The sequence below is a fragment of the Nannobrachium achirus genome, assembly GCF_963921795.1.
Source record: "Nannobrachium achirus genome assembly, chromosome: 12".
NCBI classification, from domain to species: domain Eukaryota; kingdom Metazoa; phylum Chordata; class Actinopteri; order Myctophiformes; family Myctophidae; genus Nannobrachium; species Nannobrachium achirus.
Genome location: NC_137832.1, coordinates 23,472,890 through 23,491,866, shown reverse-complemented (window position 1 = coordinate 23,491,866; position 18,977 = coordinate 23,472,890). Strand labels below are relative to the sequence as shown.

Here is an 18,977-nt window from a genome sequence, read left to right as displayed (position 1 = left end):
GTAGCTATCACCAACACTTTTTTTTTAAGATAGTTAAATTTATTTTGGTTTATTGATTTCCAGTAGATAGACAGTAGAATGAATGAAGGAATACACCCGCACACTGCCATTGCACGTTCCAGAGGTATTTTATTACAGTAGATAAACAGGAAATGGGGAGCGGGAGAAGGGGAGTGATGTACAGCAAAAGTCATTGTTGGGATCAGGATTCGAACCTGCAAGACCCTGTCAGGCCCAGGTGCCTGGACCCAAGGCCAGCGGTCTGGACCACACCAACACTTTCTGGCCATGGTATGGGATAAATGATAGAATAAAATAAAAGAAGTGATTATGTGCTGGTTGGTTTATTGGAGTATTTACCTTATTGTTCAATGGCTTCAACCTAAATCCAACCTTTCAGAACTGTTTATAAAACATTCAAATGAGATGTTGAGTTGTAGTTAGTATAGTTAGTGTTTGGCGCCATCTTGTGGTATATAATTTACAACAAAATAAATAAATGGATGCAAGTTGAAACTGGTCTTGCAGTTGATTAATTGAACATTTCGAATTCGTCTAACATAATTTACTCAAGTACTGTACTGAATTATTTTGAATTACTTTTACTTTACATGTGTTATGCCTATTTGGCCAGTAGGCCTATACTACTGCATTATATAGCCTACTTCAGGGGCAAACATTGTACTTTTTAGTCCACTATTGTTTTTGAGCAGTGCTCCTAGGAGATATAGCTCCAACATCTGGCTTTGTCCGGTCAAAAACTGCAGGGGAAAACCTATTCAAAAATGTCCGGGGCTTAAAGTAGGACTATCATCTAAAGGGGTACTATCACTTTAAAAAGTAATCTTAAAATATGAGTTAATATGTTTATGATGTCTTTGTGAGAGTGCGCAATTATAAGCCAATCAAATGAATTGGCTGTACTTAGACTACTTACTGTAGCCTACTGGTCAGCTGTTGTTGGGGGGCGAGGGGCAGATTACATTGTGACGTGAGTTTCAGACTATTTCAGACCGTTTTCAGAGAGACCACGTGACCTACTGTATCATACTATTATAATTTCGGGGCGTGTCAGCGGGCCTTTAAGTAAACTGAAGCCCGGCTACATCAGGCCTAGGTATGTCCTACAGTACATCCTGGCTCTAACGGCTCAAAGTTTGTTGTGTAAAATGTCTGGTCAAAACCTGGGGGGGAAACGTGTTCAAAAATGTCCGGGGCTCAAAGTTTGTTGTATGCCAGGGTCCCATTGGCCAAGCTTCGCAGGACGCGTTGTGATTGGCTAGCGGGCGCTTGATGAAATTAACTCATACATATAGCATCGCTCACTTCACACTATGTGTGATTTTTGTTTTTGTTTAAAGTTACTTTGCAGATTTAGATTATTGTTACAAAACAAACATTCATTTATAGATTATTATTATGGGTTACCCACACGTACGTATTATCTTCCATATATCAAGGTATCCACATATCAAGATATTGTCTTGGGGTCTAGTTTTTAGTGAAGCTTAATAGAAAGCTTGAAAAGATTCTGTCACCAAGAAAAAAGAAAAGCATAATTTGTTATTTGGCAAAATTGATTCACAACTAAATTATATCAGTGGAAGTGAAAAGTCATGCTTTAAACAGCCATGCACATGCCTACTGCCTATATCTTTCGATGACTTTTTAAACAAACTATGGTCCTACTGTCCTGGTCTCCTCCAATGTGGCCAATGTGTCTATAATTTAACTGCAAATGAACGATGCATGAGTCATCTATCTACATTATTCATCCTAACGGATTATTTTCTCTGATTAAAAGTGTCCATCATCATCCTTTGAGTCAGACAACAAGGATGCATCCACTTTATCCATGGGGCATGTTTTGAGGGAATGTCTTTAAAACTGTACATTTCACATCATAACTGACAGTCATTCTTCTTCCAATCCACACAGTACCACCACGTCATGCTAGAACACAATGTCTTCGTGCAAAAAAGAAAAGAAATACTGACAGTAGACAGCAGGGAGGGGCTGCTGCAAAACGCACACACACACTCACACACAGATAGAATGAATGCAAAGAACCAAAAGAACACTTCCTGTTGATGAAAAGAATTGCAGCAGCAACTGTGTGTGTATGTGTGCGTGTGTATGTGTGAGTGTGACACATCTGGAGTGGGGGGGAGGCCTGGCTGCAGCACTGACTGAATGCGAACTGGACTGGTTCTGGCTGGGGGGGAATGGACAACAACGTTTGATCTGCAAGTAGGTGACCACCAGCTCCGTACATTTTAACGGGTGACAAACAAAGCCACAAACATTATTAGTATTATTAGTGTGTGTGCCGTTGTTGTGAACAACGGTGTAATTACCGATCTGTGTGCTAGCTGGTTAGCCAGCTCGCAGAGCGCTAGCAGCCGCTAGCTAACGTTAGCTGCTACTTTATAACCGCGCAGCGATACTACTGACTGAGGGCTGCTAACGTCAACTGAGACTTTTCTTTAACTGTCCGCCGTTAAGATAGCTTAGCATCACATATATGACAGTCGTCTAAATGTGCCTCGGCCGCCTTTAAAGTGAACAGCTCGTAAACTGATAACGCCAACGAGGTGGCCTACGGGCGAGATAAGGGGTTGATAAAAAAAAAAAGCACTGCTAGCCGCCGACTAGGCGGCGGGGAGAAAACTATAACTCGGTCCGAAAGTTGTTCAGCCATTTTCCCCGGAATGTCTGTCCGTCTGGTGCTACCTACGTTAACGGCTAATTTAAGTAAAAATGTTTCGCTCGAGAAAAATGAAAAGATTCCAACGGGGGGAAAGTGACGACGTGGGTCGTGTCGACACCCTTTACAGTTGAAAATGCATATTTGTTGTTGTCGGTGTTTGACACTTGTCGAAAGGGTCCTGCTCTGCAACGAAGCCACAGCAGCCAGCTAGCTAGTTAGGTTTATCTGCTAGTATTAGTGGTGTGTTCGACCGAACCCATGTTTGTCACTCCCAAAGTTGATGTTGAAACGCCAGATAAAATGTGATAGATTAGACCATTGGTTCTCAAAGTGGGTTCCGGGGACCCCCAGGGGTCCTTGAGGGAGTTTCAGGGGGTCCCACCCCAGCTAAATGATAGTTAGGAAGTATAGGGAAATAGACCCTTATGGCTCTGTAAATCTTAGTTTGAGTTAAATTAACATTGATTTGACTATAGAAATGCCATTAAATGGGGGTCCGTGGCCTAATGCATGTCAAACTGGGGAGGTCCCTGAAATTAAAATGGTTGGAAATCACTGCTATAGCTGTAAACATATTCTCTTATATGAGGGTCCCTGCCATATCTTTTCAAATGGGGGTCCACGGGCTAATAAGTGTCCATTTGGGGGTCCTTGACATGAAAAAGTTTGAGAACCACTGGGTTGGGTTAGGCTGAGACAAGATAGCTGCCGAGAGATGAGATCAACAACATCATCAGCATCACTAAACATGGTTATAAACTTTTTGGGACATGTCATTGTTATACATATTGCTTGCAACATCCAAATACTTTGTATATATATAGTTTATAATGTATGTATATGTAGTCCATAAAGCCAACATGGTGAAAATGGGAATTTAGATCATTGGCGGAGCAGCCCAACAATCTCCCTCGTCCCGGGGTGGGGTTAGTTAGTTGTAGGCCCACGGGATCCAGTGATTCCAGTCTGACACATAGCAGAACTGAATCCATTACGCTTTTTTTTTCTTTCTTTCTCAGTGGCTGTGCTGGCTTTAAAACATGATGGCGTTAATAATAGGAATTTAAAAACTAACGTGGTTGTTGTGGAAAGGATTCATGTTCTTGTAAACATATGTTATGGCCTGGAAGGAAGGACAAAGTGCAGGGCTGTGTAAGGTTATTGAGTACATACCTGGGTTCACCCAGGGATACATCTGTGTTGCGAGTCAATATTTTTGGGTGACTTTGTTTTCTTTTGAAGTTTCTGAATCCAGCGAACACATAGCTCTGCACCGCAGTACTGTACACAGTATTCCTGTGCATATGGAGCCAGGCCGCGCGTCGTCTCTCTCTGAATATTTTCACCATAAGGCTTGTCAGAGCAGACGGGAGCCAAACCAATTAAGCCTTTTGCATGAGTAGGCATTATGGCTTTGCACCCGTTCAACCCTGCATTTTTATAGTCATGGTTCTCTTCAGGATAAAGCTGTAAAATTGTAGGCCTATTGGTTGGAGCCACCCATTGCCATCAGTGTTGATTGAGCAATGCACAGATTAACTGATAGGTGTAGCGTGGAATATCTGGTAAAAAGCAGGACTCTTTGTGCTCATGTAATGAAGAAGTCGGTGGTATATTGTTTGACATCTCCCTGGTGAGTACATTATACAGCATGGCAGAGGAAAGCTTTGTATAAACTTGACTTAAGAATCTGCTTGTTTAGGCCTCACTGGGGTGCAAAGATGACAGAGAAAGATTTCTCTTTCAACCCAGTGTCTTTCAAGTGACAGAGAAGTATTTTTATCAGTAGCAGTTATTAGGCCACAGCAAGCAACTATGCAAAGCCTGATTTCCCTGGCTATTTTTGACAACCGTTTTTTAATTAGGACTCTAGGCCTACTTGTAGTTTTGCACTGCAGTTTTGTTAAAACACAGTGACTGTTAACTAGTATGTGCTGCAGTTTTGTTAAAACACAGTGACTGTTAACTAGTATGTGCTTGGCTTTTGTATATTTTTTAAAAACTGTCTATCCACAGTGACTTGGTATTACATTTAGTTTTATGTTGGCAGAGTACATGTGTCTGTACATTGTTAACTAGACCGAAGATGTACAGATTCTTTGGAGCTTAGGTCTATCAGTAGAACAAGTCTGAAGACACAGTTGAAGGTAATTTTCTTCTCATGTTTAAATTCAACTGTTCAGCTTCACTTCAGTATTGATATCTACATTACAGTGAATATAACAAAAGCCGAACAATTCCTAAACCTAATGCAGACTCAATTGATTGGGTGTGGTAACCATGAGGTGTATCAGCATATGTTGCACAATGCACATGTGGAAAATGAAGAAAGGCACATTAAATATAATGTCAAGACAAGCTAGTAAATTAACTGGTTCATTTGGGCCATTAACCTGCTTTCTGTTCCCCTTCCTGCTTCAATCAGTCAAATAGAGTATTAAGCACCTACTTTTCTGGGCTCTGGTGTTATATGCTAGAGTCATGATACCTTTTATGCTATTGTGTTACTGGGTAAAACTGCATGGCAGCCCTACTTTACTGACACCTCAGGGGTTGAAAATAATTTCTTCCCACTGTGGGAATATTTTTAAGCTGTATGTGATTTTCCCAGAGGTTACAGTAAGCTGAGAATGAACATGTGGTTTTTGGCAAAAATAGACAAAGGAAAACAGGGGATGGCCACTTTCAAGAATTCCACTAACCCTTATAGGACTATATTATTCTTACAGACATGCGAGTACTTTAAAATAAAAGATGAGTTTACTCCTCAGTCCCTTATGATACCAATTCTGACGTGCTTATGAATTAAAATAGAGACCCATGGGCCAGAATCACAATTATTAGCCTAGTGATATGGATTGAGTTTTTCTTTTTTCTTCCACTCTGCCTGCACCAGTTTGATAGTGGGCGTTTAAAAAAAAGCTATACCTTTAATTGACAAAAATCTTGGCTATTTTCTGCCATCTTTTATTATCTGTTTTATATTGCTCTCCCTTCCTTTGCTTGTTAAGCAATTTTTGTCTGGTCTGCCCCATAAGCTGTTTTGCAAAATATGTGAAATGCTGCTGATCTTGAGGAAAGCATTCATTGCTACTTTGCTGACTTTCATCTTTCTTTCTTTCTTTCTTTCTTTCTTTCTTTCTTTCTTTCTTTCTTTCTTTCTTATTTGACAAATGGCCTTGGTGACTTCAGTCCATCCGAGTGTGTTCAGTGTTCACCTTTGTATTAGCCAAACTATCATAACACTCGTTCATCTAAAGATAAAGTAGCCTAACAGTTCAAACTGCTGATGTTGCCAGACAGGATCTAACTATAAAGTGAGGTAGTACCTGGGTCAAGTGGGTTTATTACTGAACGAGAGCTTTTAGGTTTTCCCATGTGAGCCATGCATGTGACCCTCACCCAAAGTGCGCATCTCAACCACTGAGCATGCATTCTTTGGCTGCCCTTCAACTTGGCTCTCACTTCAGTATGCATGATGTTGGCAGACCTCACCGATATGTTTAATGCAAGTACATGCTATATTTAAAGACTGGTAATGGCTGAGTGAAAATAACATGTAGGCCTAGCCTACCGTTTTTTCCCCCCTATTCCCTCTTTTTTTTTGCTTTTGATTCCCTGCTTCTTTCCCTTTCCTGTGCCAGGATGAGAGCATATGGTTTGTTGGACAGGTGTCTTGGCAAGCTTTGGCAATTGGAGAAAGTGTTTATGTTCTCAAAGTGCTGACAGAGACTTGATGTGCAGAAGATCATGCTGAATTGCCAAGGAGAGGCGAGGCTGGGTGGAGGAGGTCGAGGGGATGTGGGAGGGTGTGGAGGGTTAAGATAGAGCACTGCAAAGACAACTATTTTCTTCCAAAAGTATTGCCATACTTGCGCTTATATATATCACTAGTACTACAGGAGAGCCAGATATCTGCTTTGTTGTTCAAGCATAAGTGTGGTGACACTAGTTATGATGGGGTTGAGTTATTCTTTTCTTTGCAACCAACCCAAGTCAGTAAATTTATTGTTGGATAGTGGCATCATCTAGCGTGCCATTCTTAGGGCTGTGGAGTGTGATCTATCATTCTATTGTCACGCCTAAACACATTCCTGTCCAATATTGCACTTACTTAACCCCTGTCCATACTTCGACCGAAACCGAAGATTTCGGTCAAAAGGTCCTTTTCGACCATAAAATGGTATCCCTCGTGACTTCTGAAAAGCTTTAGACCGAATGAGAGTTTGGAAATTTGCTCGTCTGAAAACACACCTCACCGAACATTTCGGTCAAAGTATAGACAGGCCTTTAGCCTGTTTAGTGGTACATGAGAATGAATGCTAACAGTCTGAGTCTATATGCTCACCAGGAGGTGTGGCCATGTCACAGATAAGCGATTGCTTAATTACAAAGAAAGCGGGAGCTTCAGTTAGAATAAAACTCCTGGTTCTTATTGCTACTGTCAGCTTCATCAAAGAAGCCTCAAATAATATAGCTTTGTAGAAAAGAGTATGCTTGAAACCAGGCTACGGATTGCTAGCAGCATGTTCCCTTCTGGTTCTGGCAGCAGCAGAACCAGATTTTCCTCTTTCTTTGCCAAATGTAGCCTATAGAATGTATAGGACTGTAATGCCCTCAATCTGGTGACTCAGGATCTGAATGCCAATCACTATAGTTATGGTTCCTGGCTTATGTACAGGCCTGCATACCAGATAATATAAGATGCACACTTCTTTTCTTTTTCTTTATCTGGTTGTCAGCCTGTTTCCATAACTTTAATTGTAGAGGTGGACGGGAATAATGTCTCTCTAATCTCTAATACTATATATATATGAAATATGCATTTAGTGGGGTTAAGGTTAATTTTAAGACATGAACAACACAGTCAAAACAGAGGTGTGTGTGTGTGTGTGTGTGTGTGTGTGTGTGTGTGTGTGTGTGTGTGTGTGTGTGTGTGTGTGTGTGTGTGTGTGTGTGTGTGTGTGTGTGTGTGTGTGTGTGTGTGTGTGTGTGTGTGTGTGTGTGTGTGTGTGTGTGTGTGTGTGTGTGTGTGTAAACGCTAGGGTTAGGGTACTCCCTTTGGGCGCGTGCGCCTGATTTCGGGCGGTTTTCCCCCTCATTTTCCTTCGGATACGGGCATCTTTTTGGCGGTTTTATGAATGTATTATTTAATTACTTATTATCACTGCTGCAATAACAAATACATCCATAGCCTACACAAAACACACAACTTTAGTCATGACCAATGACAAATGCACATCAGAAAGTCAAAAGGGAAAAAGTAAAGGCAAAATACACTTAGTAACTTAAAAATTGTTGCTTGTTGGTCCTTCCAAAATGTACATAGTTGACACTGTAGCAACTTGCCACGGGAATTAACTTTATTCAGCATCCTGATCCAATGTAAACTTAATTCCAATAAACGTAGCGTCAAATGTCATTGTCCAAAGTTTTAACTTAGTTTAACTTCTATGATAGGATGTATCTCTTTAGAATTCCAACAGAGCAATTCCTTTTATTAATATGCGATGTCCACACTGTCGTTCCACAGCCAAAACAACAGTCGCCACATTATGAAATCATCACCCTGAGTCAACTAACTGTAAGCTAAAGGGAGAGTATTTTTGCAGGTCTTTCAGTCCGAGTGTATCAAAAATGCACCTCGGTTAAGATGGAGATAACCTCCTGTTGGCCCAACCAGGTTAACATTCACCAGGTTAGCATTCACCCGCATTATTCTTTCTGAGGTTGGGTTAGGTTTAGGTCCCCCCCGACTCCACACAGCCAATCACAAGCTTCCACTGCCTTAACCCAGTTGCTTTTTTGATACACTCGGACTGAAAGACCTGCAAAAAAACCCTCTTTAGAGTCAGGGACCAAACCATTTTGGGGATTTAGACGGGGGGTGAACGTCTATCATCACTCGTGTTTAGTGTGTGATTTCAGAATTCAGACCCCTAAACGTTTGGCTTTGAGGGTCCCTAATATAGCCTACAAACCAGTAGCTGAAAATATAACCACACTCATTGGTAGAGTGCACATTGCAGAATACATTCAGATTAATAGAGCACATTGGACAGCAACTTTGTATTTAGGTACACAGTAGGTGTGACTGTGAGCATCACAGTCTCCTTACACTGTTACAATGGCTAAATCAATGTAACAGAAGTAGTAATAGAAATGAAATGGGTACATTGACTGGGTGACAATAGAGTTTAGTAGAGGTAACTTAGTGGTTTCATGTGCTGTTGTCTTCTCGGTAACAACACTATGGAACACTTTTAGAGTTAGGTTTAGGCATAGTTTTACTAGGGTTAGGGTTTCGGTTAGGTTTAGGCATAGTTTTACTGAGGTTAGGTTTAGGTTTAGGCATAGTATTTTTACCAGGTTAACATGCACCAGATTCGGACTAATGGGATGTAGGAACAATGCCATGGCACCGGATAACCAGGGGCTCTGGTTCCCCAGGCGGGCTCCCTATATATTCTGCACCTGAAATATAACAGTTCTAATATACACTGGCTTTAGCTCTGATTTATTTCACTAAGAAATGTTGGCAAATCCCTCTGGGTCAAAGCTTCTGCTAAGCCCCTAAAATATAAATGTAAATGCAAATTTTAATGAGCTACATTGAAAATAACTTCTATGTATGCTTGCAAATTCAGAAGGGATGTTAGTCTTTCTGTCTCTACGACTACCTTACCAAAACAGTTATTCAACAAAGTATTATTTTGTCTCACAGTGGCTATGCTTACTTATTTGTTATCTTATTTATTTTTGAACCAAATAAACACGTTATTTTTTTTAACCAAATAAACCAATGGCTTTAATTTGACATTTTCACAGTGGCTCAAGACTATATCCACGGGTTCCAACGCCCCATAGTGCATTGCGCAGACGCTGTACCGAGCTTCCGGCGCCACAGCCGAGTGTGATTTACAAGCTCACAACGGGCTGCATCTGCGACGCGACGTGAGCTTGTATGTCTGCTGTTAAACTGGAAGTGTGGTCCAAATAATCTCCAGTAAACTCCCGCGAAAAAGTGGTGGATAAACTTAGAATTGAGAGACACTAATCCTTCCTAAAACATTCAGTGGAAGATTCCAGATTTTATCTCATGTAAAAGTACACAAAAGTAAAATTATTTGGTTTCGGTTCCTAAACATTATCGCAACCACAACAACAACAAAAAAAGAATTAGGCTAAAAGCCGTGTCCATCTTGTGACCTTGTTTAACACCGAATAGTTTTGTCTACTCCTCAAACCAAACATTTGTTTCTTGACATCATTTAAGTTTTACAGGTTTTGTGTTGTTGATCTTATAAACTCCCAACAGCAATGGTATGCAGATTCTGAATTGAGTGGATGATCCAAAGCTTTTGCACAGCATCTCGACACTTGGACGAGGTTGCTCTTATCCTCCTAACACTCATTCCTTTGGTAAATTTCTGTGAAATTGCCCAGCTGCTGGGTCTTATTTCAAGGCCACATTTTCCCAGATGGGGCTGTTGTACGCAGTAAAGCTAGGCGCATTGTTTATGGATCACTGAAATGGGTCAAACATTATTTGTGGGGTTTAAATATGGATATAATGCACATGAATAACCTAAATTGTATGCCATTTTACAAGATACCAGGGTTTCTTAGGCAGTGTTTTAGGTATTCCTTCCTTCCTTTCCTCTGTCCTTCCAGAAAAGCGATACTACTGTGCTTGCTTCCTTTTCCTGACAGTTTCAGATGGCTTATTCTATAAACCGGTCCATATCCCCAATGGCAATAGCATTCAGTATTTTCTCAGGCTACTGTTGAAGTAGTGTGTTTGTTCTACTCGGTGTTGGTATATTTTTGGCACAGGCTTCCATCTCACTCCTATAGCCTACCTTGTCTAGTATGTCTCTTTTGTCAAGGAATTCTGTCAGCAGTTTTGAAAACTAAATCCAAATTGAGAAAGGAGGAGATCATCTAGAGGTCAGTTTTTGGCAGGGAGACGGGAATGCTGATATAAAAATCATTAGGGTTTATCGGACAGCACATTTTGTTTTGAATGGACCACAATATTTCCCTAAGGCATTGTGAAATCATTCATCTCCTCAGCATTAAAACCTGGTGAAAAAGCAAAATTAGAAGAATAATTTAAAATATATATTTTTTAAATATTTGTTTTTGGGCTTTTATGCCTTTATTAGATAGGACAGTAGACTGACAGGAAATTTTACTTGGCTTGGGTTTGACAACAAATAACAAAAATAAACGATCTACGAACTCACAACGTGTTGCATCCTAAAACGTGAGCTTGTAGATCTGATATTATTGTCTGTTGCCCCTCACATTCTGTTATTACTTTACAAAAGCATTATTCAACGAACCTGTGCTACTTCTGTTGTATTGTTTCTTCAATATATTGACCATGTCTAACAAAACCGGGTGGCATGCAAAAAAAGGTTTTGTCCATTCAGACATTGCTGTTCTAAACAAACGGCCTCGCTGATATGTTGGTTTGTGTATCCTGGGGACTTCATGTTAGGGTTGTCCACAACACAGGATTTATGTTGTCAAAGTCGAGTCAGGAGTTTAATTCGAGTTTTCGACGAGTCTTTTTTTCTTTTCTTTTTTTTTTTCATTTGGCATTTTTTCAAGTCATGCTTTAAACCACGTCAACATAATACAATGCAACAGTTAAATGAACCCTGATGAATTAATTAAAGCAATGAATCCGTTAACTACATAACGGCAGACTGCTATTTTAATTGACACCATTCCTGTGTAGGACTTCATACAGTTTGGAGCACAACACTGCTGTATCAAAGAGCTATGTTGCAGATCTAGTCATGCTGTTGCAGGACAAAACAAATAACTGTAAAGAGAAAAGACCAAAATGTTGTGTACCCGACAGTCAACTTTTTGAGCTGCAGCTGTTTGTGATATATTTTTATTTTAGAAAAAATACAATTGGAATACAAAAAAGGTTTCCCCCAAATTAAGATACCAGAGTTAATCTGGTTAAAGAAGTAAACTCTAAGTCTTTATTCTGTAGCCTAAACTCTCTTTTCTCTTGATTTACTCCAGCAGGCTGTCACCATCCTAGAAAGACACATCCGAGACATGGACGACGGCGGCGGCTACATAGAGTTTGACGTGCCGGAGTTCAGCAACACCGTCCTGAACCAGCTGAATGAGCTTCGGGTGCAAGGCAAGCTGTGTGACATCATTGTTCACATCCAGGGCCAGCCCTTTCGGGCTCACAAGGCTGTGTTGGCGGCCAGCTCCCCCTACTTTCGTGACCACTCGGCCCTCAGCACCATGAGTGGCCTCTCCATCTCGGTCATCAAGAGTCCCGAGGTGTTCGAGCAGCTGTTGGCGTTCTGTTACACGGGCCATATCTCGCTGCAGCTCAAGGATGTCATCAGCTTCCTCACGGCTGCCAGCTTCCTGCAGATGCAGGCCATCATCGACAAGTGCACCCAAATCCTGGAGACCATCCACTCCAAGATCAGCATCCCCAGCAGTGGCAGTCCAGACAAGGAGGGGTCTCAGGCCAGCCACAATGGTGTCAACGACAGCAATCTCTTTATTAACCCCACCCAGATCTCCCCCCCTTACTACTCCCGGCAGAGTCAGTCAGACCGTGCTGAGCTGGCAGTGAAAGGCTTGGGCAGGGTGCGACAGCACCCGGAAGAGGGCCAGTCAGACAGGGGAAGCAGTGACGGAGTGTCAGAACAGGATGCCCCCATGGAGGGAGAGACCGAGCAAGTGGAACTGATCGGCCAGGACGGACAGGTTACAGACGTGCATGTGAAAATAGAGAAGACTGACAGGCCCACTTACTCAGACAGCTCCTCGGCTGGTGATGACGGCTACCACACAGAACTGGTTGATGGAGAACAGGTGCTGGCGGTTAGCGTGGGCTCCTACGGTCCTGTCATCCAGCCAGCCGGATACTCTTACTCAGGGTTGTCTTCCCCGTGTTTTGTCAGCCTCAGCAGCTCAAGTCCCTCCCGCTCCATGCTCAGCAGTTTCAGAGGTGGACGTGCCAGGGCAAAACGCCCCATGACCATCCCAGCAGGGGTGCTGAGTCACATCAAGCCGGCGGTCTCGGATGAAAGTGAGCCAGTGATGGGTGCAGCGGGCCTTGAGAACGACGTGCGAGAGCGGAGCCTGCGCAGCCAGTGGTACCCCTACAACGAGAGACTCGTCTGCATCTACTGCGGCAAGACGTTCAACCAGAAAGGCAGCCTGGACCGCCACATGCGTCTGCACATGGGGATCACGCCCTTTGTTTGTAAGTTCTGCGGCAAGAAATACACAAGGAAAGACCAGCTTGAGTACCACATCCGTGGGCACACGGACAACAAGCCCTTCCACTGCCAGATCTGTGGCAAATGCTTCCCATTTCAGGGCACCCTCAACCAGCACCTGAGGAAGAAGCACATGCAAACGTCAGACGGCAACAATCATATGGATTCTCCAGAGAGGACGGACGGGAGCACAGGTCAGAAGGACCCAGAGGATGGCTCAGAGGGGATGGCCTTTGAGGCGCAATATGCAGAGGAGGCACCAGCCAATGACCTGGAGGAGAGTTCAAAATGTAGTCCAGAAGAGGCCCAATCATCCAGATGTGATTTTTAAGTCCTGCTTCAGGTTTAGGAAGCTTTAAAAAATGTTGATTTCAATTCGGACCTAAAGGACTTCTTTGAGTCAGCTCCCTCAAACTTTGGACTTATCTTGACTTGCATCAAGGCTTTCTGCCGGTCAAGTCCATTGAGTGCAAAAAGCAAATTGGTGCTTTTTGGAAATGTGATTCTTTCAAAGGAAAGGGAGTAACAGCTATTTTTGAGGTGGTCCCAATAATCAAGGCCCCTCCGTTTAGTTTTGTTTTATTTTTTAATCTTTCAATGTTTTTTAAAACATATTTACAGAGTTATATAGGCATGTTGCAATAATTGATAATGTGAAAGCTCTGGTAAGATGCTTGTCATATCACCTTTTTACCTGACCTGTTTTTGCACATGTGGCCATAGGAGGCCGCTTACTCACAAGGAATGATTTTTCTGCCAGTGCAAAGCTTCGTGTGATATATCTGTTCAATACCTCATGATGCAACTACATACTCATAACAGACAGTATTTTAACTTTTATGAAACTCCGCCGGGTTCTACCTCATAGCCAAGAACCTACCAGGAACAAAAGCGTTCGCCGTTCAAAATCCGTTTTTTAAGGGTCTATGTATTTCATTGCCAAACCCTGAAAAAGAACATTCTTTCAACACAAAGCCTTGATACTTAAAGTGAAATATTCCTTGCTGATTGTATGAATTGTTGGACTAAGTCCTTGTCAAATGTCTCGTGGTCAGCCAGGTTTAAATTGTTGACAAAGAAGGTGCTATGCTAGGAGTGCATTAGAATCGTTAGCTTATTTGTGTGTTTTGTATTTGGCAAATGCAAAGATTAGAGTAAGAGAAGTGGCCCTGTAGACTTTTAAGAAATTATTTCTGCTGTCTTCTTATCAAGCTCTAGTTTTTTCTTTCCTGAAACACTTAAAAGATTTTTATCTCTCACAATCACTACTGGAGATCTCGCTCTGTTGGTCAAGGTGTAGTTTGACATGCCACTGTTCGTGACATGGATAACTTATTTGCATTTGCATTGTTCTATATCCTGTTGGCAGGTTCTTAATGAACTGATCTGTGAGATTTTAGTTGATTTGGCCTGGAGGTTGGCTTCTAGGTTCATACATCTGACAGAGACAGAGTTCCCCCTCATCCGCTCGGCACAGCAGTATCAGCTCTGGGTCTGCTCACATAATCAAATCAATATCGTATACTACACTGACTAATATGCAAAATAATGCAGACAGAACAAAGGAATCTCAGCCATCTTGCCGTGGTATTTCTTTTATTCTTCTCCATATAAGAGCTGTTGCTTTGCTCCCATGTTTTCACTCTATATTCCCTTTTTATGATGAGGTGATCTGTTGATCTTTGTCCTCTGCATGGCAGGGGGTCAAACGGGGACGCCTGTCTCTTCATTTGTCAGTCCTTTGTTAATGGTGTTGGCCTAGATTTGGTATAGTTAGATTATAACTAGGCGGTAAATGGATTTTATAGATAGCTGGTGATCCAAAGTATTGGTGCACTTTGTGGAGTTGGGGAGTGGCTTGGGTGCTGGCTATGAGAGAAACATGGTCATTTCTCTCTCCTTGTCTTAAATGTGAAGCAGCAGCACAGCTTCAGCAGCAGCAGCAGTAGTGGTGGTGGTAACGCCAGAGTAGTGACACACATTTAAACTGAATCTGCACAAGCTTGTGTGACAGCAGTGGTTGTGCTTCTTAGTAAAAAAAAGTCATCACTACTGAATGTGAGCATAGACAAACACAAGTGCTCTGCATTCACATGAATGCTATTGGCCACAATTTGTTGTTTTTATTTTATTTCTTTTGTAACATTTGAACCAAGGGCAATGGGGGTAGGGAAGTTGGGATACCGTAGTTAACAAATAGCCTAGGTATTGTGTTTTTTTTCTTTTTTTTCCATTGTGCTTTAAAAGAATCTGCATTCATGATAAATGCATAAAAATGGCACTTGAAATGCCACGTTGATTATATATTTGTCATCCAGATTTCTAACGCCTTTTTTTCTTTCAGATACACCTGCCATATGCTTTTATTAGTCCCGTCCTGTCAATGCCTAATCTATGTCCTTTCACAAAATTCACTTTAACCGTTTTATTTTTATTTTTTATTATTATTATAATTTTCCATTTTATGTGTTGTTTCATTGGAGGATATGGTGTTTTGTTGCTTTTATTCTTCTTATATTACATCTTCAGTGTAGTCTTCTTCCCTTAAATGTGCACTCGTTATCATGGCTCACCAGACAGGGACACCGCTCAGATAACCCCGAATACTAAAGATTGGGTATTTTGCAAGAATCGGCATAGCTAGGTCTTCATGTTCTTTGTAAGTACGTTGTAGTATCCATATCAACCAGACTTGGTCACACCATGTCTACAGTGTGGCTAACTCTATAGTATCTTTCCTGTGAATGTTTGCTAAGTCACGTTTATATTCGTTACCTGGCAATGCACTGTGCAGGTTTGACAGCAGGTCTGACCTTGCCGAGATCAGTCTCTGAAATGTCTTAATCTGTTCAGACTCTTATCCTGGTGTCGAGAAAAAGGAGGGAATTTGGCCTTCTAATCATCATTAATGTATAAGTATAGACTAGGTACAAACTTCAAAAATGATTGTGCCAATAGTTCACACCAAAGACTTAAATCTAAAGGTAGACTCCATTACTGGGGAAAGATTATGTATAATTGAACGCTTACTTTGAGAATTGGGCTCTTAATTTGATGTTCCTACTCTCAATGGATTTACATTTTCATCATAATCCCAACAAACAGTAGCTTGGTTCAACTATAAACAAGGCATTAAGTAGCTGTCCTATTTTAGCAGGTCATTAAGCCATAACGAAGCTCACAAAAGGCTTAGTTGTGCAATACATTTTGTAAATTTTAAAGGCCAATGTATACAAAAGAATATTTCACTAAAAGTGGCATTTTAAACTTTGTGCCTTGCCACAAGCTTTATATCCTAGACTCTGGCACTTACTTATGTGCCTCATTTTCTTTGAATACGGTTCAATAGAGAGATTAGAATCAAATATGGCAATGTTCCTTCCTCATAGTGTGGGATTGAGTCATACAGAAATTACGTTGACGTGTATTTGTCATCCTTTCTGATCCCCTTGCACTTCTCCACCTACTGCTCCCCTTTATCATTGGATTTATTATTACTATAATGTTTTCATAGAATGGACAGTTCATTTTTAAAGATAATGTAAAATTACATCTAATCACACTTGCTCGTTCAAATGTCCATATCCCTGTACCCCCTCCAGAGACAGTTTGTATACTGCAGCTTTCCTCTCTAAGCACTGAGGACAATCGAAGCGATCTGCAATTCTGCATTAGTATCAGGCATTTCAACGAGAGGAGCAAGTAATTCAAGACTTATTTCCCCTCCATGATTCTTGTAGAACATCTGGTCAGGGAACAGCTGCTTGAGTAGTTAGCAGACCCTAAACGGAACATTAGTCAAGCGTGTTGGGGTGAATATCAGCTTGCCCTGATATATTGTATCTAAATTGCACGTCCCTTGCCCCAAAAATTGTATAAAATGCCAATGGTTATTTTTTTATAATCTACGTTATCTTGTAATTATGTCACCTGGCATGCACTTATAATAAGCAGTCAATAATACAGTACCTATTCCAAAGGGGAATTGCTTATCATTATAGTTCCCCTTAAGGGACTCCGCAATTACAGCCTCAGTCACTTCATTTTGTAAGGATATTTTACCCTTAAATGGTGCTTTTAGACTAGTCAGGTTATTTATTGATTTTTATCTTATCAAATGAGTATACAAATCCATATATACCATATAGGTGGGATGTTGGGGTAATTTGTGTTAACGCTTTTTATGAACTATAGTTACTAATACTAATACTCACCTACAGTACCGCCTGAACATGACACACTCAAACTTGCATTGATTGTTCCGAACTTCTGAGAGAAACATGACATGCATTGTGGGCCACAAGTAATCAAAAGGAAGTGTTTACAGGGAAGGCTGTTGGACTACTTTTTGAATTTGCAGCTCGTCCTATTACTTTTATATTAGACTCACTTCAGGTAGTTTACGAACACTGATACAGACTTAGAAGAAAATCTTAAGTCTTCCATAGCTTTTCTGTCAGTTTCTCTCCACTGTGTATTGTACAAAAGCAATAACCTTTTTAAAAGTGGTGTATTGGTTTCAGTGAGCCTATTAAAATCCGGGCTTGTCATGACTCAAAACAACCTGAATGTCAGGGAGCTGTTGAATTGAAGTAGGACCAGGGCAATTTGATATTGATTTTTTTTTTTTTATATATTTTCTGAAACTTCGGACAGCTTGACTTCCTCAGATGAAAAACAAGATTTGTGTTGCTTGCTGGTATTCTAAATACGCATCCTAAGCGTACAACCGTCAGTGAACTACAACACAAAGAACTGAGCGCGTCGTTCAGTCATCAACTCAATGGCACTGGTCAGAGCCTCCAGCTGTGTCAAATATTGAAAGGGATTTTTGGGCTGTATAGCCACTGTTATAGGAGTGGCCGTCATGTTTCCATGTTCAGGTTCAGTGGTCTCTCCTACCCAACCTCAGGCACTGAGACTGTAGATTTAGCCGGTCAGGGTCAGAAGGGAAGTGGCCAGGGGCTGGTTTTGAAAATGTTTCAGCTTGGCCATGATTCCCTTTTCTGTGAAATTCCCTTATCTCTACACTCTCAGGTCTCTGGATTTCATGTATTTGGTGACAAAGGCAAAAAGAAAAAAAAACATACTAGAACTCAGGGTTTATACAGTGTTTAAAAAAGTGGTCTCATTGGGCATACAGCTTTATGTCCGTAGTATCAATGTGCACTTCTCTTCAGGTGGGGATAACAATTCCCCAGTCAGTGGTTCCCAAACATTCTCTGCCTCAAGGTCTCGCTGAGCCTGTGTTTTCCACAGAGCTGCACGCTTGAGGAACTGTGGGAGACCATGAACTTAACCATGAAAGCAGGTCTGGCCACCTCCTACTTTGTCCACTCTACACACAACCTCACAACCCAACTGTGAACCTCAGAACTCTACTGTTTTGTACAACTATGAAGTAAATGAAGCTAGCTAGAGCTGATGTTGTATCTATTAACTTGCCATTTATGAATTTATTTTATAGCATGAAATAAAATATATTTATTCAAATTATATATTTTACTCATAATCATTCTGTGCTGCTTTATTTGGTTCTTAAGCTTGTAAATTGCTTTTTTATGATACAAAAAATGTCAATAGAATAATGCGTTTGTTTGTAAAATAAAGATGCTGATTTAGCTCTATTTTGTGTTTTTTTTTGTTTTGTTTTATACGTACATTTATGTTTGTGTTAATTGCTTCACAATCAAATGTCTACTGTGTACGCCGTACCGCCACTACCAGGGGGATATGATATACAGTGGATAGTAGCCTACTATTAAGCCATCGGACGCCATTTTAATCCCTTCAGACCCTTCACCTTATATTCAAAATTTCAAATATGCTGCCATACCAAACCTGTGCCTAAATCAGAGTTCTCAACGGGCCTGAAAATAAGGGGGCCCCGCCCTAACTGGGCTGGCCCGAGGCCCAGCCCGACTACTAAGCATACAATTTTGGCATTACTTGGCCCAAAAACTATCACAGAGTAAAAGTAATAAAATATT

General features: G+C 41.1%; 1 protein-coding gene across 1 annotated transcript; it reads left to right on the top strand.

Moving 5' to 3' along the window:
• Window positions 1–2,154: 2,154 nt before the first annotated feature.
• On the top strand, window positions 2,155–18,614 carry zbtb34 (zinc finger and BTB domain containing 34). Its single transcript, XM_080739666.1, has 2 exons — window positions 2,155–2,250; window positions 11,759–18,614. Exons 1-2 carry the CDS (start codon window positions 2,194–2,196, stop codon window positions 13,316–13,318), a joined length of 1,617 nt encoding a protein of 538 aa, XP_080595792.1. The 5' UTR covers window positions 2,155–2,193; the 3' UTR covers window positions 13,319–18,614.
• Window positions 18,615–18,977: the final 363 nt, after the last annotated feature.

Excerpts from the sequence above, each read along its gene's own strand:
- zbtb34 (XM_080739666.1), top strand. The coding sequence starts at position 2,194 with ATGCGAACTGGACTGGTTCTGGCTGGGGGGGAATGGACAACAACGTTT. Across the intron at positions 2,251-11,758 it reads CAACAACGTTTGATCTGCAA|CAGGCTGTCACCATCCTAGA; the intron begins GTAGGTGACCAC and ends GATTTACTCCAG.